Source organism: Centrocercus urophasianus, unplaced genomic scaffold (assembly GCF_019232065.1).
Source record: "Centrocercus urophasianus isolate 14NV4802_14NV808 unplaced genomic scaffold, USGS_Curo_1.0 seq_12, whole genome shotgun sequence".
NCBI lineage: Eukaryota > Metazoa > Chordata > Aves > Galliformes > Phasianidae > Centrocercus > Centrocercus urophasianus.
Genome location: NW_024884364.1, coordinates 58,664,894 through 58,679,083, shown reverse-complemented (window position 1 = coordinate 58,679,083; position 14,190 = coordinate 58,664,894). Strand labels below are relative to the sequence as shown.

The following is a 14,190-nucleotide window of genomic DNA, read 5'->3' as shown; positions in this document are numbered from 1 at the left end:
TGTGACAGTTGCAATCTAATACATCAGAATGAGTGAATCTTCTTCTGCAAAGTTTTGGTTTTTGCAATACACATTTGTCATTGCTTACCAGAACTACTCAAGTGCAAAGTCTACCTTTCTAACAAGTAGATGTAACACTGTTATCCTAAAGCTTGGAATGCTGCAATTACAGGAAAATAAATACAGGAAATCAAAACAAATGCAGGAAACTAAAACATTTAATTCATCTTTCTGAAACATAACTTTACATAATTTAATAAAGCATTTCATTGAATGCTGCATTTTCAAACCACTGTGAATCACTGCAACCTTTGCTGAAATTGAAATAACAGTGCAGAGAAGGCAGACTCCTCAAGCCCTTTTTCCTTTTTTTAAAAGGTTAATTATCTCACCTTAAAGATACCTAAGGGTTTGCTGCAACAATTTAGAAAATTATATCGTGCACTTGCAAACTACCTCGGTTCTTATTAATAACAGCACAAGATGCATCATTTGCTTTTACTTCACTAACATTCTGCGATTCCTGTGATACATAGTCATGATTATTTGCCTCCAATAAAATTACAAATCATTCTGGTAAAATGGAAATCAAAGCAGGGCTAAGTCCAACAGGATCTATCTGTTCAACATCGTCTTGCCATCCCTATTCAATGCAACTGAAACATACGTGTGCATTTTTGCTTTATTTACAGAAAGGCTGGAGTTGGAAGAGACCTCTGGAGGTCAACTGGTCCAACCCCAGCTCAGGCAGGGCCACTCAGAGGAGGCTGCCCAGAGCCACGTCCAGGTGGCTTTAGAAGATCTCCAAGGAAGGAAAACTTATTAAACATGACAGCTGCTTATTTCCATTTGTTTTGAAAACTAAAAAGGCAAAGCTAACCATCAGAACCCCCCAGATGCAGGGCTCTGGCAAGCATGACAAACTTCATACAGTGGGTAGCAGAACTTGAGATAGAAGTCTTTTGTTTGATAACATGGACTGAATAAATCTCTGGCTGTAGCCTCATTTATATATTGGTTAGGCAGTAAGGAAAAGTAGAATTACAACTGAATCTCAGTTAAAATAACTTATCCTAAGAAGAATGTCCATTAGGCAACCTAAGGGCTATTATTTGCTGATAATTTTTTCCACGGATATGGAGCAGTTTGTCAGTGCTTCAACGGATTTAATACGCACAGAGTGTAAAAGGACCTAACCTATTACTTTCATTAATCCCCTACTGGTATTCTGAACAGAAATTTTGAGAATTCCGAAGCAAACAAAAGGCTTAACTTGATTTTATGAAATGGTAATTTTGTTTCTCTTAGTGACTACTGTATTCCCATTTGTTAGTCAATGGGCATTTTATGCATACACACAGTAGGTGAACACCTATTTATGAACAAATGGGGATTAATTATGATGACAATAGAGAAATCCGCTGTGAGCCAAATGATGTTAAACAAACACATTATATAATATATTAAAAGAATCGATTACAGGATTCTGAGACTGACTGTGTATTTAAGAGGTAGACTTTATACAAGCGTCTGTATTACAGAATCCCAATCAAAACAGTTACTGTAACTACAGCGCCTTAATAAAAGCTTTATAACAATCCACCATTTATAAGGAAGAGTGACTGTCATCTGAGATATATTATGTCTTGAAAATGTAGCTTACATTGCAAGTGTATAATCATGTCTTTCAGGCTAAACCATAAACAAACCCTGCATTAAGTAATCTTAACACCTACTTTCATCTCTCCCCACAAATAGCCAAGGAACAATGTTTCTACTTTGCAGATTCCCCGTTTTGTTGTTGCTGTTTTTCCCTGTCAGAATGAAGAGTCTTACTGCATTCTCCCCTTTAATGGAAATTTAATCAAGGAGAGATATCTGTCTTTACAAACTGTTAGGAACTCTATTGGGACGCAAAAGACTCCAGATGAAGTCTTGTTGTCCTTTATTCAGAGGAGTCTCTTGTTGTTAAATGTCTGCATCCTCAATTTTTACTGAATTTGACCAAGAACAGCTTTCCTTAGGCCGTCATTTAAGGTAGGTAATGTGCATTAATCCCACTCCAACCCCAACAGATTCTGGGCTGCTACTTCAAATCTGTTACACCATACTGTCGTCATTTTCTAGGGAAATAAAACAATCTCTGCAGTCATACTCTCAAAACACGGCAGCTCACAATTAACACTCTACTATTAAGATGGTTTACTTCCGATATTTCTTACACCATGTTGATAAACTTAACATTTTTTACCAAAGGAAAGGAATGCCGCTTTATCAGCACTGGTGGAGATACCAGATGATTCAGGATACTGCTATAGGACCACAATGTATTTCCCTTCCAACCTGAATTCAAGCCAGTAGGCATAATGAGAACAAGGCTCTATCCATATTAAAAAGAAATTTGTACCTGGCAGACCTTCAAACAAATTACATGCAAAAGAATTTATTAAATAAGCTGCCCAGCACTGTATGTAGTGTGTTTTGCAAATTCAGTGTATCTGTTCCACCTTCATCTTCCCCCTTTATTGCGTACGTTGCATGTGCTGACTCCTGATTCTTTCTGCCTTTTCTGCCTGCAAGCCAAAGTTTTGCTCACTATCTAAAAGTCAGAGATCATAATTTTGAGTTAAAGAGGTTCCACTGGGTCAGAAAAGACTGTTTTGTTCTTCTTACTTTTGTTATTTTGTCACTAACTTGAGAAATTAAGAATTTGATACTTTAATCAGACAGAGCTGAAGGGAATTATAATGGGGTTGAACAGAGACAGTGAGCCAGTCCAATCTGTAAATTACCCATGTAGAGAAGAGAGAGGTTTGGCAGGGCAAATTCACCTTGCCCAAGTATCTATCCTCTTTGGCATGGAGGGCTGAAGAACACAGCACATTCTCATTTAAATAGTTTCAATAATCAGAATGCTGACTTGAGAAGTGACACTTCATGCCATAGCATTTTAACAGAAAGTCTCAACAGAAGCTTTCCGGCTTCTACTCCTCACAGGAGATCCACCATTCTTCTAAAACCTGGACTCTGCTGAAAGTCTCCAGGCCTTGAACCACGTTACTTAAGCACTGAGCTTCACCATTTCTCAAACTTACATGTTTGCTGAATGACTCTTAACGATATTAGCAATATTCTTTAAAAGTTTTCAGCACCTAATATTGAGAATTTCCAGTTACGTTGAAAAAAAGTATTCTGGCTTCAACTACGTTAAAAAAAATACAAATCCAGTACTTCTGGTAAGGACAACACTGGACATCATGTTCTTGCAGCAAATGAAAGTTCAGAAACATATTTGGTTCTGAGTAACGTTTCTGACATTTCACATATGTTAATATTCACTTATTTCTCACAATCAGAGTTGCTAAAATTTGAAGGTTACTTGGAAATCAGATGCTCTGAGCCATTTTGAAACACAGCTAAATATCACCTTTTTTTTTTTTTTTAACCCATTAGAGAAGTCTTGACTCATTGAAAGAAACTACACCCTCTAAGGAATGAAGCTTCCACTTGTATAACGTTTTCATTGTGAAGAATCTTACTGGTACTTTTGCAACAACATACATGCAACTGAATATACTTAGGAAGAAGTGTCTATTTTAGTCTAAAATTCTTCCAACTGTCTTCATCACAACAACCTACTAGGTCATATGGCAGACAGCAGAAGAAAATTAACACATTTCTAGCCTTCAAGTTTTACTAACTTATGGGGAAAGTTCCTGATGAACTCGTATCTCAGAGAGCATTTAGTGATTGCACAGAAATGAATAATAAAAATACTGACATATCATATAAATGGGTCAAGGAGATTAAGATGCTTTTCTTATATTAATCTTACTTAGGTTTCTGGTCTTTAAAGTGGAATATCACAGAACTGACAGTGGAAAATGAAAGTGGGCTGTTTACTATAATCGCAAGGAAGTTAAATCAAAAATAAAAGGATTACAGACTCAATCAGGGAAAAGCACTAGGTCAGGACTGCAATCTCTATTAATTAGGTATCCCAGCTGGGCAGTGGGTATGCAGCTGTTAACTTGATCAATGACGTACCTAAATGTCATCTCTACTGATTCGCTTATAAATTACCAGCAAGTGAGACTAATGTACAGGTGCTAATTTATTTAAACTGTTCTCTGCAGTTCTACATAGCTTTATAAACTGCATCTGGCACCTAATGTTAGCTGTCAGTTGCACTTAGACATGCCTGTCCTAACGACTCTGTTCATTAGAAATGAGCACAAATTATGAAATATTGTGAAAAATGATACATCAAATGGAATGGGCAAAGCAAATCAATTAGAGAAACCTCATACCACATATTCACACATAGGAGAATAAAACATCTCAGCTTCAGAGCGAGGTCTATAATACCAATTAAAAAGCAATTCGTAGACTTCTGCAGAGTTATACATCAATTTGCTGGATATTTTTTTTTCCCCTCCAGAAACAAAGTTGTAATGCACAGCTTAACTTTTCATTCCTAAATAAAAGCATCAATAAGAGGCAATTCTGCTTCCACAACATCCAGGAGAAGGATTAACAAGTCAGTCAACTTATTTTCCGGTTTAAAACTTCACAAGGTTTAGCTTTTATTAAACTACACCTAAAACTCCAGTGAAGGACAGAATCTTACGATGCCTACTTTTGAACTACACAGCACAGCCTGATTAACAGTAAAAGACATAGAGGTATGTAAGCACTCATCAGTAAGAATTATTACTGTTTAAAATGTAAAGCTTGGTAATTCTCCTGCCAGTGCTTAAGCAGCTTTTATATTTTTATAACAGTAATTTAATTATGCATAGCAGACACTATTATACACTAAGTATTTTCCAACACCTGATGTAATATGAAGAAATTAAATATGCACCACAGACACTTGGTATCACTAAACAAAACACTGCACTTTTGGATTCATTTCTTCATCTTTTCAGAAATAGAGTCTGCAAAGCAGTCACATACTTGCCACATGCACTGCATTTACTAATTATAGAGTTCAGTTAATTTTGTGCAAGTGACCAGTGCCGTAGATTCATACAGAAGAAATTGCTACCTATACATGGTCACCTTCCACTTTCAGTCTTGCTGCCTGGCAGCCTTTCCTCTACCAAGAGGAGGAAGGTTAATGCACTTACCCTTAACCTCTCAGGCAAACTAACTAAACTATCAGGAGCAGCATCACAGTGAGCCACTGATATAATCTATCCAGATTTCAGTAAGACCTTTGACACTGTGCCCCAAACACCCTTCTTTCCAAATGGAATAAATATGGATTTGATGGGTGGGCTGTTCAATGGACAGGGAACAGGTTGTGAGACTACCAAAAGAGTGGTGGAGAACGGCTCCATGTCTGGTTGGCAATTGGTGATGAGTGGTGTCCCTTGGGGGCCCGTACTGCAAGCAGTGCTTTTAAGATCTTCATCAATGACACTGACAGTGGATCAAGTGCGCCGTCAGCAAGTTTGCAGAAAATACCAAGCTGTGTGGTGTGGTCAACACACCAGAGGGATGTCCCATGCCATTCAGAGGGACCTAGACAAATACAGGCAGTGGGCCCAGGTGAACCTCATGAGGTTCAATATATCCAAGTGTAAGGTCTTGCACATGGATTGTAGCAACCCCTGCAATCACTACAAACTGGGGGATGTAAGGATGGAGCACAGCCTTGACAAAAACGACCTGGAGGTACAGGTGAACAGCAAGATGTACATGAGTTGAGCCAGTAATGTACCTTCACAGCCCAGAAAGCCAAATGTATCCTGGGCTGCATCAAAAGAAGTGTGGCCAGTAGGCTGAGGGAGGCATCCCTCTACTCTGCGCTGATGAGGCCTCACCTGGAATACTGCATCCTGATATGGAGTCCTCAGTACAGGAGAGATGTGGACATGTTGGATTGCGTCCAGAGGAGGGACACAAAAATGATCTGAGGAATGGAACACCTTCCCTTCAAGGACAGCCTGCGAGAGCTGGGGCTGCTCAACCTGCAGAAGGCGGCTCTGGAGAGACCTGAGAGCAGCCTTTCAGTACCTAAAGGGAGGCTATAAGAAAGAAAGGTACAGACTCTTAAGCAGGGTCTGTTGTGATGAAACAAGGGGGAGTCGTTTTAAACTGAAGAAGGGAAGTTTAGATTGCTCATAAGGAATAAGCTCTTTTTTTTATATAATAAGAGTGGTGAGGGCACTGGCACCAATTGTCTGGAGAGGTAGTGGAAGCCCCATCCTTGGAGACATTCAAGGTAAGGCTGGACCAGGCTCTGAGCAACCTGATCTATCTGCAGGTATTTCTGTCCACTGCAAGGGAGCTGGACTAGATGGCACTTATAGGTCTCTTCCAACTCTAAAGACTCTATGATACTGTAGTACAGTGAGAGGCCTTTGTAGTGGCAGATTTGCACATGAATACTCTTTAAGTACTTTCCTGTAACATAAGCATCATTAAAGGTAGGAAAAAAAAATCAGAAAAATGGAGGGAAAGGAAATTCTGCAACCATCTGAAAAGCAAGAAAGCCAGTGTAAAGCAGCACACTACTACTACTAATCCAAATGCCTCCTTCATTAATTATCTTCACTGTTGATAGGACCTTAACTATCGTTAAGGTAGTTAAGTCCTTACTCATAAAGCTTGATTTCCTATATCTGACTTGAAGACAAGTTTCCCTTATGAATTTTCTGATACCTGATGAGACTCAAGTCTCACTTCAACCTTTTTCTCAGCAGGCCATTAAACTTCATTCTTTTCCACTTTGTCATCTATTCTCAGAGAAATTTTATGAACTTCATTTTGAAGCCTCTCTGTCAAAAGCAGTTGAAATCACCCTGCATCACCACCTACAGGTGTAGTTCTCCCTTGGCAAAAGCAGGCTATCAAGACCTCTTACATGGAAACAGCTATGCTAACAGAATTTGCCACAGAAAGGTGACAAAACCATGTGAGCAAAACAATCCCCTTCCCCCGAAAAAAACAAAACCACATAATACCTCTTCCACAACACACAACATCTACCCTAGGGGCACCACTGATATACTGTGCTGCCACGGCTTTAGTAATAGTGTTGCTGCTGTGCAGAAAAAGCAGCACGCAGCTTCACCTACGACAGAATGTCACCAAATGACATTTCTCTTCACTGCCTCCGATGTGTGGTAAAATAAGATAGAAATGATGGAAGTGAAGTCCTAGTTGGATGTCAATTTTTATTTATTTATGCGAAAGACAGCGTATCTATACATAAGTTAAATGGCACAGAGAAAGAAGAGGCCACCCACCTATCAGCTGTCAGAGAGAATGGCAATAAAATAATATGTTTTGAGATACTAATATAAGCCCTAGATGCAGGTCTTTATTAGAATCTCTATGCTAAACCAGGGGGTTACTTGTAAAACATCCTATAAGACTTAATTGGCATTACCAGCAACCAGAGTATCACACAAGAAAACCCAACTTAAATATACACAGCAGGTCAAATTGTGGTTAAATGTTCCAAAGAGCTACACAAACCTTTGCAGGGCTTCTTATAACCTCGGATCAAGGAGATTATCCATTAGTACTTTTAAAAAGAACCCACTGTGCTTTAGCAAGATATGGTACACACAGCTCTATACTGTGATGTCTGACCTCACACGGTAGCACGAGTAGAATCTCTATTCACAGTCACAGTTGCAATGTTTACAACATACAGTAGTAGTCTTTCTTATTCTGACAGTTTGATTAAAAATCACAGAGAGCTGAGGGGCTCATGCTGAAGTAAAGTGCTTTCAATATCTGAAACTCTACAGTAAATTACTTCTCCAACAGAGCAACCGCACTTACATCAATATCCTCTTGGGTAAAAGTTTCTGGATCCTCTCCCATCATGTTGGCTAAATGTCTCTTTCCCAGGTCAAACTCTTCAATTTGTTTCTTAATAAATGCCTCCGTGTATTTTTCAGGTCCTGAGGTTGCTACGTTTTTCCTCCATGCAGCTGTGGTGGTACAGATTAGCCTCAATGTCTAACAAAAACAGAAAAGAAGTGAGATTTATTTTCATATTTTTAGCATCGTGAGTTTTAAATAAAATCAACAGTGAAACAAGTCATGCTTACTGCTTATTTATAACAGGACTCAACACACTACTGTAATAAACTAGCAAATGCAGTTAGAGTCACGAAACCGTTTTCTTTCAATTGTTTAATGCCTAAGAACAGAAAAACCTTCTAAAAGTTGAACATTTTCACACATCACTATCAATTTGGACAACCACTTTTCCTCTTACTGAAAATATCTGTATTTTTGCACCTGCCTTTTAAGCTTGTTTGTTTGGGTGGGTTTTTTTTTGTTTTTGTTGTTGTTGTTGTTTTTAATTTAGTCAGATTTTTCTGATGGAAAGAAAAGTAGTATTACATATTGGGAACATCCAGCAAAAGCAAAACACAGCATTGATCAAAAGATGCAGTCTTCATTTGCACATATATCTATCAGCACATAAGCAGGTTCTCCATTCACCTAAAGGCACTCCATAACAACGTATGAAAAGAATCTACAGGGCAGCCCTCTAACAGCTTTTGGAAACATGTTGGTAACCCTGTGTCCTGTGGCACAGTGACAACCACTGCTAGATGTTCTGGAAAAGTATGAATTACTCCTTCTTTGCTCAGTGCCAGAGGGTTCACTGCTTCTGGTGTAATGATGCGGAAACAAAGCAGGATGATTCTCAGCAGCAGCTACTACCAAGCATGGCTCCAGCTCAGGAATCAAAACTCCAGGGACACATATTTGTCTCCCACAAAGATTGACAGATAAGCTTTTCTTTTAATCAAGACAATCAGAAACTACGATGACTAATTTCAATTAAGCCTTCTGCCAGAGGAACAGGAGTTTCATTGACAAGGCTGCAATGTTCCAGTTTCAGCTTAGTGCCAGTAGCGTGCATTATTTTGTTAATGCCAGCTATGGAGAGACAAAGTTCTCTGCAGCTCTATGGCTCTGGCAGAATACTGAAATTTCTGTGCCCTGCCAAAGAGTAGGGAGCTCTCTGCTAAGCTAGTGCCAGAGATCCCAAAATGGCTCTCCTGAGTGCCAAAGCTAACAGGAGGTGGTTGAAGTGGAAGAAAGAAGACTCTTCTTCTTTACCTTAACCTTCTTTACCTTTACCCTTACCTTCTTTACCTTTACCCTTCTTTACCTTAATTTCTTTCAGCAAGTAATTAAACTGTCCCCACTTCTGATGCTGCAGCCTCAGTCTACCTTTCATGAAACATTAAAACCCAAACACTCATAACAAAGTGAATTAGTAGCCTTATTATGAGGAACAGAATAGACCTAGCAACCAAAACAACTAAACATCCTCTCAGTCACAGAAACAGCCGTCTGTAAATCACAACTTGGACACGCTGACCATTTTGACTGATTTGATCATTCCAAATTAAGCTAATATAAGCAGCTTAAAACGTTTTCTTCCTAAAACTAATATGAATACAGTAGCAATCTTCAAGCCTGGGTACAACCACAAAGACATAAACACACATAAATGTGCACTGGCCACAGAAGGTTTAAAAACAGCTCCATGGCAGAGTGCTGTTGCCTTATTTTCTCCATGGTTTAGAAGCACCATATACAATGCCACATATATATGCATACATATATATGTATAAATATTTTAAATATACATCTTCCATCTACAAGGCTCTGATGACATCCTAAGAAAGCAATAAGGTTTCTCTGCATATTACCTACTCTTCTCCTACTCACTCCTCAGGAAAGAATTCAATTCATCCTCTTACTTGTTGTAATAGTAATTAATTACTTGTAATTCTTGTTAATGAACACATGATTCCATATTACTCAGCCCAAAATTGCTTTCTCTCTACTATGCTTTAAACAGGACTCTTTAAAAAGACTGCTTTCATCTTATTCCTGTCAATTTCTATTGTAATTTTCTCATTTTTGTCCTCCTTCCCTCAAGCTATTCATATTCTTCCCCAGTTTCAATTCATCACTAATCAAAAGTCCCTGGACATACAAACTGTTCATAATTAGAAAACAACCTCTTATGCAAATCAGTATCTATTGTATTGGGAACCTCTTCTGGGATAAGAGCACTATTTCACGGGCAATACAGGCAAGAACTGCAAAGTAGCACCAGATGCTCCTGGCATTTCTGTAAAAAAAAAAAAAAAAAAAAAAAAAAAAAAACTCCTCAACTTTCCAGAGGAAACTATAGAGGTTTACATTTACTCATCACACATTTCATGGAGCATTACTGCAGACAGCAACCTCACCACTTTTAAATAATATAGGTTACTGCCAGTACTCCTGAATTAGTAGGCAATTCTAGCAGAGTAGGAGAGAATGGAAAACCTTTACTTTTGGACACATCTCCTGATCGACTTCTCCCCAAACAACCCAGCATTCAAACAGTTTCACAAATCCCTATTTTCCTGGGAGACAGTAAACACACAGAAAAATCAGCTTATGTAAAATCTGCTTTCAAAAAAAAAAAAAAAAAAAAAATCCACAATAAAAAACAATTTTCAGACAACTCCAAGTTGATCACCCTAAGAGATGTAACCAGGACTTGTTGTTCGTTTGTTTTTATTTCCAGGGGGGTTTGTTTGTTTGGTTTGTTGTTTTTTAACTACTGTCCCATGAATTTGAGTTCACTGGTGAGTGTGATGAGCAGGACTAGGGAAGTCATCCTGCCCCTGGACTCGGCACTGGTGAGGCCTCACCTCCAGTACTGCATTTGGTTTTGGACAGCTCAGTACAGAAAGGACTTTGAGGTGCGGAAGCAGGTCCAAAGAAGAGCAACAAAGCTGATGAGTGGGTTGGAGAATATGGCCTATGAGGAGAGACTGAAAGAACTGGGGCTGTTCAGTCTGGAGAAAAGGAGGCTGAGGGGAGACCTTATTGCTCTCTTCCAGCATCTGAAAGGTGCTTACAGCAAAAGCAGAGCTGGTCTCTTCCCAATGGTGACAGGATGAGGGGAAATGGCCTTACGTTGAGCCAGGGTAAATTTAGGTTGGATATCAGGAAACACTTCTTTACAGAAAGGGTTGTGAAGCACTGGAATTGGCTCCCCAGGGAGGTGGTTGGGTCACCATCCCTGGATGTATTTAAAAACCGTTTGGATGTGGTGCTCAGGGACATGATTTAGTGGAGGGCTGTTAGAGTCAGGGTAGTATGGTTCGGTTGTGGTTGGACTCCATGATCTTTAAGGTCTTTTCCAACCTGAGTGATTCTGTGATTCTATGTTAAGGGCAAAGAAAAAAGGGCTACAAAGATTATCAGAGGCTTAGAGCATCTGCCTTACGAGGAATGGCTGAGAGACCTGGGATAGAAGGCATCTTATTGATGCTTATAAATATCTAAAGGGCAGGTACCAGGCGGATGGGGCCAGGCTCTACCTTGTGGTGCCCCGCAACCAAACAAGGGACAACGGGCAGAAACTGGAACACAGGAGATTCCATCTGAACACGAGAATAAACGTCTTGGGGTTTGACTGATGCACAGTTAGAGCTGTATAACCACAACAGCATGCAGGAATAGAGCTGCCCTGTGTCCACTGCTCCAGCTACTGGTAGCATAGTCAAGCAAGATGCAAACAGCAGTCCTTCAGTCAGTCTTGCACAAAACAAAGCATGCAATATGTAGTTATCATACAAAATGGGTATGTGAGCTTTTTGCTATCAAGTGTGATGTTTTACAAAGTGTTTTAATTCATTTAGTTAAATGACATTTACAAAGTCTCAGATTCCAGTTGGCCTACAAATTAAATAGATAAATCAGTATCAGGTTTGTGTTTTAATAAGCATTTTATGAAACACATCAGGAAGTATCACAAGATATCATTAAACACGCTGAAGTAATTTTGTATTACTTTAATAAAAGACTTGCCAAAGTATTTAATCAGAAGAAACTTCTCCCTAATTGAATTCTCTCTTCAAGGTAACTAAAACCACATCTCTCCCACCCACAGAATCTACTTCTTTTGCTTATTTGACCAAATCTATGTATTAGGCTTTGCTTGTACTGTATATTATAAAATAAATGTATTTGTATTTATATATTTATATATATATTGTATTTATATATATTTATATATATATTGTATTTATATATATTTATATAATATGTATTATTAAAATATACGTATAAAATAAATGTAGAGATACAGGGTAAATATCAAACCTGTGTAATGGGGGCAAAGATTTAGATCTAGTGGATTTCAGGTATAAACTATAAAATGCCAGTAGGCTTTTCAACTCTATCTCGGCTAGCAACTGCACAGAAAGCTACACCATTCTTAGCATGCAGCTACAAAATCTCCCAAAACAGTGAGGCCAATATGCTATGACAAACCATTTCTCAAGCACAGTTTGATAAGCAGCCTAACATCCACAGTGCTACAACCAATGTCTGCTTTGTGCCCAGCCATTTCTTGAAGCCAGACCGTGCTGGAGATTTGTTCTTAATACACACAGAGTCACCCATTCTGGTTTTACGTTCTCTGCTGGCAGGACAAAGTGGTATCATATTTCTGATATGAGTACATACACGAACCACAGAAATTCATACACAGTACCAGACCCGATCAAAAGCAAGAGCCCACATGGTATCCCGAACTCTTCTACTAAGAAAAAAAAAACCTACACAACCACAACAGCAATGATAGAAACAAAGTAAGACTATTTTTCAGTATAGATTCTTGATAGTGTTCACTGGAATTTTCTTGAGCTCCATGAGGTGCTTTCTGTACTCACGTAAATGCTTCACACTCTGAACATCCTCATCAAACTGTTCTTTAGATAAACAGCATAAGAATCTTTCAAACTGCCTGTGCCCCATGTCTCCTTAGTTCCTTTTGCACCCTTTAGGTCAGATATTTGCAAACAGGATGATAAGTTGATAGCTGTGAGCTCAGGTAGAGATCCCACCTTTGGCAGAGAGAATTAGACAGGTCATCAGTGAAGACCCCTTCCAGCCCTGTCTTCTACAGTCACTTCTTCAAGACTATTTCTCAGCTCACAGGTGCCTGCCCAGAAATGCCACACCGCTGTCAGTCATAACTGCGACGTAGGATAACCAAAACCAGGCAAACTCCTCCAAATGCTCTATGCACTATGATCAAGCACTAGGACTTTTTCAGCTTTTTTCTCAGTCCTTGGGCAACTTCAGTGTATTTCTGCCTGCTGCACAAGGAACCACTCAGGTCTTCATTCCTAATACATAAAGCTCATCTGCAATTCAGCAGTATTAAATAGTTCCAATAGCTCCCTCCAGCATTACCTCTTATTTACTTACTGCATCTCTTTCTTGCTACTCAGGGTTTCGTTCAGTCACCAAACAGATCCTCAGCTCACACAGTTTGTCACTTGGGACTGTTAGCAGACTGCCTTTGAACAAATTTGTTGGCCACTGCTGGGACGCATATATCCAACAGTGCTGCAACACCACAGCTGCCCGCTGCACTGACAGCAGCTGAAAGCCAGCATCTACCAGAACAGGTGGTTGGTTCCGCTCAAACAGGAGCAACCTCATTTCTGGAGAGCAATTTCCTCCACACTGCGGGGATTCGGAGATTCCATAACCATTCACCCGCTTACCAAACGTAATATCGTTTGTTAATTACCCGCAACTCTCACACTGCTCTGTTTTTGTGGATGGCTGTGGGCTACAGCCCGGCCCTGCTACTTCTGTCCCCACACACGCTACACCAAGCCTCCCCTGCACTTTTAACTTCACGACGAAAACCAAACGCAGCCCGGCGGAAGCGGCTGCACTGCAACCAACCCCTGCAGCTCCCGAGCCTCTCAGCGGGGCGAACGCTTTCAGGATCCCGCGCGGCTCAGGCTTCCCGCTCCCCTTCGGCCGCCACGCAGTGCCCGGGCGGCTCTCACCTGGGCGCTGGGCCCGCCCGACGCCAAGCTCCATCGGCCGCCCAGTCGCAACACGCGCCCCGCCGCCATACCGGCCGCAGGGAGACAGGACGGCCCGGTGCGCCACAGCCCACAGTAGGCCCCAGAGCCGGCGATTGGCGGGAAGGATGAGGCGGGGCTGCGCCTGCGCGCTGTTTCGTGCCGTGAGCGGGCGGTGCTGAGGAGCGCTGAGAGGAAGATGGGGGGGGTGGGGCTTCGGGTGTGCGGTGCTTGTTGAGTGAATGTGGAGCGGTTGGAGTGTGCTCAGCTCTCTGTGACAGCGACAGGGCCCGAGGGAACAGCA

General features: G+C 40.4%; 1 protein-coding gene across 1 annotated transcript in view; it reads right to left on the bottom strand.

Annotated features, from left to right (window-relative positions):
• MRPS9 (mitochondrial ribosomal protein S9) overlaps positions 1-13,973 on the bottom strand; it is a 33,016-nt gene extending 19,043 nt beyond the window's left edge. Inside the window, exons 1-2 of the mRNA XM_042810134.1 lie at positions 13,869-13,973; positions 7,804-7,983 (exon numbers count right to left, since the gene is read on the bottom strand). Coding sequence (XP_042666068.1) covers positions 7,804-7,983; positions 13,869-13,937 — 249 coding nt within the window. The 5' untranslated portion in view covers positions 13,938-13,973. The remainder of the gene's footprint in view (positions 1-7,803; positions 7,984-13,868) is intronic.
• Between the last annotated feature and the right edge of the window lie 217 nt (positions 13,974-14,190).